This window comes from Vanessa cardui, chromosome 5 (assembly GCF_905220365.1).
Source record: "Vanessa cardui chromosome 5, ilVanCard2.1, whole genome shotgun sequence".
NCBI classification, from domain to species: domain Eukaryota; kingdom Metazoa; phylum Arthropoda; class Insecta; order Lepidoptera; family Nymphalidae; genus Vanessa; species Vanessa cardui.
The window spans coordinates 9,834,118-9,843,001 of NC_061127.1; the positions used below are offsets into that span (position 1 = coordinate 9,834,118).

The window sequence follows — 8,884 nt, forward strand, 5'->3', positions numbered from 1 at the left end:
TTTTCTAGTAGTTTATAAGTTCAAAGATTCTGAGGCCGGTTAAAAGTGTTTGGGTATTTGTTTCGAGAGATACTAAGTGTGGTATTGTAGTTAGCAGTACGGCGTCTCGAAATTGATAGTAATTGAATAGAACTCAATGACTATTCCTAAAAATTTAATGATACTTTATTGACATACTCTGTTATTAAATGATGGAAGAGATTTACTAAGATTCTTGTCAGTTCTTATTGGTAGAATTAACATTCCAAAACGATGTAATATGACGATTCAAAATTTTTTATTTGAGTCATATCAGTCTTACATCAAAATGAAAACAAATCACAAATAATGTTTTGTACATATGTATTGCATAATACATATATAATATATATAACGGAGAAGCATGTCCGAGCGCGTTTTTAAAAAGCATGACGTCAGCACAGCTGACGTCACGAGTGTCAGAGTTTCGATCTTTAACTATCTTCGATGGTATGAAATAAAACTCAGGAAATAAACCTCTCTGATTTATTCCAATATGAGACGGTCCGATCGCTCCGGCGGCTCGACCAAGTCTGTCGATACCGGCGGGCGCTTGATCTTTTATAACAAGAATAGGTGGGTAGACTTATTCACTCAACATACAATCTGTTTACAAACACTAAAATATTTCAGAGTAATTTAACATTTCAAAATTCACTAAAAATTATTCATTTAACAATGAAATAGTTTTAAATTATTAAAATAATCATTTCTGGACACGTGTTTTTCTTAAAATTCGTGGCTCCGCGCCGACACGGCCATTCTGACAGGCGGTGCGCGCTCTGCACCTGCCTAAGTTGTGCGATTGGAAATCTGCGAATCAAAAAACATTTTTGAAGCAGGTATCTGTAAGCAACACATCATGTTGACCTTTGATAATTGTTTTGTAAAACAGTACACAAAGAAATCTCTCATGCACCTTTATTGTAATAAATATGGGAAGATTTTACGCATACTATGCTCATAACTGTGTCATAATAACTGTTAAAAGTTCTCGTAGATCTGTGGTGTATACATGTCTATACCACGGTCCACAAGGTCTCCCTACGGTATCTCATGGTTCTCTGTGGATACATCAAGGATCCGCGGGTAGCTCGAGGGTAACACGTGGTTAGCTCAGAGGTATCACTCTCCAGATTACGGTATATAAATGGCTACCACGGCTCCACAACGCCTCCCAACGGTATCTCATGGTTCACTTTTGGATACATCAAGGATCCGTGAGTAGTACGAGGGTAACACGTGGTTAGCTCAGAGGTATCACTCTCAAACCAGAGTGTACGTGTCTAGTTATGGTTGCATGAGGAATCTCAATGGTAATTAAAAATTTTTTTTTTTTTTTTGTTATTGCTCTCTTTTTTATTTATTTTTCTTTTTAGATTTTAAGCTTTTTCTTTTTAGATTATAAGAGGTAAGATAAGTAAATTTTGCCTCACAGTTTTATGCGATGATTAGTTCTCGTCGATGTTGACCACTCGGACTGACTGACCAGCTCGTGATATGGACTGCAACTCCAACTGTCACGGCCATTCTGCGGGACGGTGCGCGCTCTGCACCGGTCGCGTTTCTGGTTGTGGTGCTCGGCGAAGCTGATCACGAGCGTCCTCTGTCGACCACCTTCTCCGCTGTCGTAATTTTTATGAAACCTGTAAATCTCGAAAGGCACACTTCATTAGTCATATCAAGTAATAGTGGTTACGTGGACTCTTAATCTTTATGTTGAAAATAATTAATTTTAGTTTTCTGAGAATAGAAACGATGACTTTTATATTTCGAACAAGAGTCATTCGTTGCTTTAGTTGTGTTATTAGTGCCACGCCAAAAATAGGTGGTATGCGATGTTTTCTTTGTTTAATAAGAGAGTGGTGCAACTCCATATACTAGATGCACTGTTCGGTCTCGTAGTTCTTGATTATTATTAACTCGTTTTTGAGGGTAGTAATAACTTTTTCCACTTAGCCATATGCTCGGCTGTTTCCTGACGTGTTGATTATCTTAGTGTGTCTCATTTCCCCATGATATCCATGTTTTCCGTGATCCACATGGTCACTTGTTGATTTTTCAGTTAAGATGTTCCACACATATGAACAGCATGGCAAATGAGGATGCCCTTGAAGCGTATTGTTCTTAATTGTAAGAAGTAGCCGCCTCAAGTGTTGACGAAGTGGGTACTCCCGCACGAGTCGTCCTTGGAGCTGATGAATGATTTATTGGATCCATGGTTTGCGGTCCTCCCTCGTAGATGTACCAGGCAGTTAGTATGAAGTGCTTAGAGATCTTCTTATCACTTCGCAATATGGTTATGTCTTGTAGCGATCCTTATGTGACAGGTGGTACCGAAGCTGATGAGGACGTGGCAGAGATCGGAGCTTGTTCCGATCCCGCTTCTGATAACGGAGAAGCATGTCCGAGCGCGTTTTTAAAAAGCATGACGTCAGCACAGCTGACGTCACGAGTGTCAGAGTTTCGATCTTTAACTATCTTCGATGGTATGAAATAAAACTCAGGAAATAAACCTCTCTGATTTATTCCAATATGAGACGGTCCGATCGCTCCGGCGGCTCGACCAAGTCTGTCGATACCGGCGGGCGCTTGATCTTTTATAACAAGAATAGGTGGGTAGACTTATTCACTCAACATACAATCTGTTTACAAACACTAAAATATTTCAGAGTAATTTAACATTTCAAAATTCACTAAAAATTATTCATTTAACAATGAAATAGTTTTAAATTATTAAAATAATCATTTCTGGACACGTGTTTTTCTTAAAATTCGTGGCTCCGCGCCGACATATATAAATAAAACTGCTCATTAGTTAAGTGTATGAATGCATATAGTATATCTCGATAAGCAGTGAGATTATCTATATAAAACGAGCATCGTGCATGTTCAATGAATATATAAAAAAGGCCATTAAAAGCTAACCTGTATTCCATGTAATTCCTACATCGCTATTTATTATTTATTAGCTATTTACTCGGATATTGTGGCCACATAAATTGCTTCGTGTACCGTCTAAGCAGTCTTTGTGGGAAATACGTTAAACTCAATTATTGGATCCTGGATTGTTCCATATATTTGAATATTGAAAATTATATATTTGAAAACTCTTTTAAGACAAGTTTAATTGAAAGAACAGTTGACAAATATTGTCTCTTTATAATACTAAGGGTGTAATAATAGTTCAAAATAAAATCTATAAATACTCATTGAGCAAATTAATTCTTATATTTTTTTTCTATTTTATTTTACTTTGTATGAAAATAAAAACGTATGTCAATACGTGGAATACTTGGAAAATTATCAGTTTTTGAGAGTGTTGTTGAAAGGTGATTTTTGTCCTAATTTATTTTTTCTTAAGAAGTCCCAACTATTATTATTAAGTTTTTGTAAGCGTTTTTTTCATGCATGCCCATTTGGGTACTCATCAATTAAACAAAATAATGTATTCTACCGCCAAAAAGCAGTACTCGGTATTTTGAGCCATTGTAACTATAGGCATAAGGGACATAATATCTTGGTTACCCATTGGCTATGTATGGCATGTTTTATAGTTCTTACAGTTCCAGTGTCTATTGTTGGTGGTGACCATTATTTACCAATAGATGGCCCATTTACTTGTTTGCCTACCTAAACCTTATAAAATATTAACGTTTTATGAAAATTTAAAAGAAGACAGTGGATTGCTTTTTGTTTTGATTCGCTCTCATGTTTTTTCCAGGAGACCCTACATGTTTGCGTCAAGCCATTCCATTTCTCGTACTCGAGGGACGAATGGCTGGTGGAATGGTTCGAACTGAATCGTCTCCTTGGTGTCAGTCATTTCTACATGTACAATGAGTCGCTGAGTGCACAGGTGGCCTGCCTATTGGACCACTATCGCAAACAAGGTCTTGTGACTCTACTGCCTTGGAAGCTACCCATTGTGTCGAAAGTGGAAATTAGGTGAGTGAATAAGTTTTTCAGCACATCTTTTTAACACGAAGCGGATTATTAGACCGTCGGAAATAGTTAGAATAATGATACAAGAGGATGTGTTTTGATTGGACAGTAACAATGCCTCTTTAATTTGTTTTGCAGACAAATAACCTGTATAACTAAAATGCCATATATTATGCATTGATTGTACTTTACCAGAAATCTTCAAGTATACGAATGAAAGTTTTGGAAATATAGGTATTGAATAATCATTTTATTTGAAGAACGTAGATGAGGCAAATATATATAAAATAGCTACATATTTGTCACTCGCGGTTGCCCTCGTGTTATCAGATGTTAGGCATAAAATAGTAGACTATTTTTTATGCATAACATCTCACTCCTCCTGAGTATATGCCCTTGGAGTTCAAGCATGCTTCATTTCTCTTAGCCAATTTCCTCAAATTCAATTCAGTGGTTTGGACGTGAAGCGTTAGCTTTCGCATTAACTAGTAGTTTATTAGTAATTATTATTATATGTTTACTTATGAAAATGTTTGAAGTATTTATAAAAAATATATGTATTCGAAATTACAGGACAGAGGGACAATTCGCAGCGTTTAACGATTGTCTGTACCGGTCCATGTCGACGGCGGGCTGGCTTCTCGTCATAGATGTAGATGAGGTCATACTGCCGCGGCGCGAGAGGACGTTACCGGCGCTGCTGATGGCTCTAAGGGCTGCGTACAACCCGCCCTCGAAGGCGCCTTCCGCGTTTTTGTTTAGAAACGCCTTCTTCTACCTGCGGTGGGAGGTACGATATATGGGCTTGAATTTCATAATTTTTGATAGAAGAAGTAATCAATTATAAAATAATATTTGTTGTATCATGAAGGATTTAAATGTATAATTGTGTATATAGTTTCATGGTTCGTATTAATGTACCTAAATCTGATTTGTAAATGTTGGTAATTAGCAATAGAAAACACAACAAACACGTTTCTGATATGCATTATCTCAGAAGAAAAGTCATCGGCAGACAACCTATAACCTAAAACATATGTATGCTTAAATCATCATCTTATTTAATAATGTAGATTACAGCAAAATGTAATATGTCGAGATGGGCCAGTGGTTAGAGAGTCGAGATGGGCCAGTGGTTAGAACGCGTGCATCTTAACCGATGATTGCGGGTTCAAACCCAGGCAAGCACCGCTGTTTAATGTGCTTAATCTGTCTTTATAATTAATGTCGTGCTCAACGGTGAAGGAAAACATCGTGAGGAAACCTGCATGTGACAAACTTCATAGAAATTCTGCCACATGTGTATTCCACCAACCCGCATTGGAACAGCGTGGTGGAATATGTTCCAAACCTTCTCCTCAAAGGGAGAGGAGGCCTTTAGCCCAGCAGTGGGAATTTACAGGCTGTTGTTGTTGTTTGATTTGATTTGATTGATGTGATATAGTTTCATGGTTCGTATTAATGTACCTAAATCTGATTTGTAAATGTTGGTAATTTGCAATAGAAAACACTACAAATACGTTTCTGACATGCATTATCTTAGAAGAAAAGTCATCGGCAGACAACCTGTAACCTAAAGCATATGTACACTTAAAATATCTTCTTATTTAATAATGTAGATTAAAGCAAAATGTAATATCATTATTGTATAATAGAATAAAAATGGTATTGTTTGATTGCAGGACGACGCCGAAGCACCCGCGCCGCTGGTGACCGCTCGCAAGACGCGACGCTGGGCCGCGCCGCACGCGTTGAAGAATCGCAGCAAGTACGCGCTGCGGCCGCGCGACGCCGTCGAACTGGGGAACCACTTCGTGTGGGAGCTCGCGCCCGGGGCCAGCTCCGTGGGCGTGCCCACCGACAGGGCCCTACTGCACCACTATAGGGTAAGCACAGCTGATAGGCTATTTGACAATGCGAAAAGTAAATTGTGAATTATTCTAATCATATATTATGAGTTTAAAAATGGAAACTTGAAAATAATAATTAATTTTAAATAAAACTAATTATAACGGATGAATCGCGTATATTAATTATTTTTAAACATCCCGACGTTTCGAGCACTTTGCAGTGTTCGTGGTCACGGGTATACTCAGGTCTCCTGAGGTCAGGGTCAGACTACCCGTGACCACGAACACTGCAAAGTGCTCGAAACGTAGGGATGTTTAAAAATAATTAATATACGCGATTCGTCCGTTATAATTAGTTTTATTTAAATGTGTAATAATCGCGAAAATTTAAGACAACAATAATTAATTTATTCAAAAATACATAAATAAAAATGCAAATTTTCTAACGTTTGTCACGTGACACAAAACGCTCCCGATTGGCCGGGCTTATGATGAAGTCAATTTCTTGTAAACTTTGCGTTTCTACTATATCGACCACTGATTAAAATACAGGAAAGTGTCGTCACCGAACCCATTGCAGCGCCATATTGTCCAAGTAGCGTTTTTGCGCGCTATTTAAATATGGAATTTTTAATATGACATTTTTCGGCAAATATGTACTAGAAATAAAAAAAAAACACAATTTTTACTGGGTTCCTTAACTTCTACCAAATAATATAAAATTGATTTTAAAAACCAGTCAAATAGTCTATTATGGACTTCAAGACGGTTATAACGAAATAATTCATATATCATCTGTGGTTATGATTTTAAGTATTTGAATGTAATGGGTGTTATTTAAAACAATCAGCAAGATTTATTCCTTTTTTGAAATAGACCACATTAATAACGTTGTAGTTTTTCAATTGAACTAAGGTTTTAATAATGTTTATCATGTTGCCGACAATGCGCGGGATTCCATTCATCTGATCATTTGAGATTGAGTCATATTTTTATAGTCTTAATTCTCGTCTTGTAAATAAAAACTTGTACATTACAGATTGCTTGCGAGTACGGTGGTGTACAATGTCTAACGGTACCGTCGACGGTGGACCGAACAGCTCACCGGTGGTCGGACGAGTTGATACAACGCGTCTCGTCAGAGAAGGAACAAGTAGCCAAGACGTGTCCCGCCTAAACAATATCAGCCAAAACCGTTATCCCACAATATAGGTAAAACATTTCCTTATTAGATAAAATTTCTTTTTTTTTTTTAATTATATCAAAAAGGTTAAGCGTGCTCCACACTTACGATCGGCATGTCATATTTGACAGTCAAAAACCAACTCGAAAAAATCATAACACGTACACGCGTTCAAGTTTTGAATAGGAACTGCGAAAAAATATAAAAAGGTAATAAAAATTGAGTACCGTAATTAAAAATGTCAAAATTCAGCAGAATAAATAAATAGTTGTTACAATACCGTTACCTGAGGAAGAAGAAGGGGGGGGGGGGTCTCACGTTAGGCGAGTTTCTACGTTCCACGCTTTCGTGAAGTTGGCTTAGATGACTAGTAACTCTGAATTCATATGGCTGATAGTGGTTGTTTAGTTCCACAATGCTGTGTCACCATCTTTCTTATGTCAAATCAATCACGACAGAAAGAGAGAAAAAAATGTTTCAACACTCGCCTAACCTTTCTTAGATAAGGCCAATAATCAATTCAATGATATTTTACTGAAGATGATATTACTTTATTTAATTGAAGTCCATTCCACGAGTCGAACTCCCAAAGTAATGAGTCCTTGTGCGCTCATTGGTTAATATGTGACCTTCATTAGAATATCATTTCTTCGGATTGGCGTATATGCCAAACTCACCTGCCAAAAGCACCCATCGTTTAATGAGACATGTATTTTGTCTTCTAGGATATTTCCATTATGACGACCGCGCAATTTTTTAATTTCTATTGGAAAAAAAAAGGTGCTGAAATGTGCCCAGTATGTGCAATGATGTGCCGCTTGAAAAAAATTTACTCAAAAAATATCATTTTTAAGAGGAGGTTCTTTTTTTTAAGTCCTTTTAGCAACGCTACTTTACTTTATCGAATTTATTAAAATTGTGCTGTAATGTGCTCGACATATGAAGATATAAAAAAATATTTTGCAATTTTACAAGTAATAATGGACATTTCTAGGATTCGACTCATGGAATGGACTAGAAATTATTTAGAGTACTGAGTATTTAATTACATAGTTGAAGTACAATAAACTATATGTTATATAAAGTTAATCCTTATACATTCGTTTAATGATGCTAAAAGTCCAAACTGAAAATATACTGTGCAATAAATTTACGATGGATTGTTAAATACAATGTTTATGAATAATAATAATTAAAATAGTTTATCGAATTAATGTACAAAATCTTGGTCATAAATAACGACAAATGTATTTGCATATTATTATTTTTTTTTTTTTAATTTCCTTTTACGGGAATCGGTTTTATTTTTTTATGCAGGATTGGGATTTTATATCCAGTTTTTATATTTTATGATTTTTCGTTAATAAATATTGTTTTATACGTTCATGATTAATGTTGCCATTATATATGTTGTGCAAAATTTTGAAGTAATTTAATAAAAAATATTAATCATGATGGTTATATTCTGTGACCAAAAAATATATAAATAATACAATTGCATTTATATTATTAAGAGTATTAAGAACCAACATGGGCTAGTTACTGTAACTGTGGTATATACATCTCACAGAACAGATATCTCTCCTAATCTTCTGCTTGAAGAGGTAACCTTAACATAGGAATGTTTTATATAAGGATGTTTCTTTACTATAAATATTCACAAATATTAATGTGTCCTTGCCATATCATCAGTTTCCTAATTTCTATAATCTAAATACATATATATATATATATATATATATATATATATATATATATTATTTTGATATATAACCTCATCACCCTTTCATTAACAAGATATATGTTTATGAGTATTAAATATGGCTGAATATATTTTTTGGTCCGAGAATAGATAAAATATATATGTTCAAAATATGGCCTCTTCAAT

The 8,884-nt window shown here is 35.7% G+C and overlaps 1 protein-coding gene across 1 annotated transcript in view; it reads left to right on the forward strand.

Moving 5' to 3' along the window:
* Positions 1–7,106, forward strand: part of LOC124530109 — a 102,450-nt gene extending 95,344 nt beyond the window's left edge. Inside the window, exons 5-8 of the mRNA XM_047104110.1 lie at positions 3,743–3,966; positions 4,537–4,753; positions 5,646–5,849; positions 6,853–7,106. Of these exons, the coding sequence (XP_046960066.1) occupies positions 3,743–3,966; positions 4,537–4,753; positions 5,646–5,849; positions 6,853–6,990 (783 nt within the window). The 3' untranslated portion in view covers positions 6,991–7,106. The remainder of the gene's footprint in view (positions 1–3,742; positions 3,967–4,536; positions 4,754–5,645; positions 5,850–6,852) is intronic.
* Positions 7,107–8,884: the final 1,778 nt, after the last annotated feature.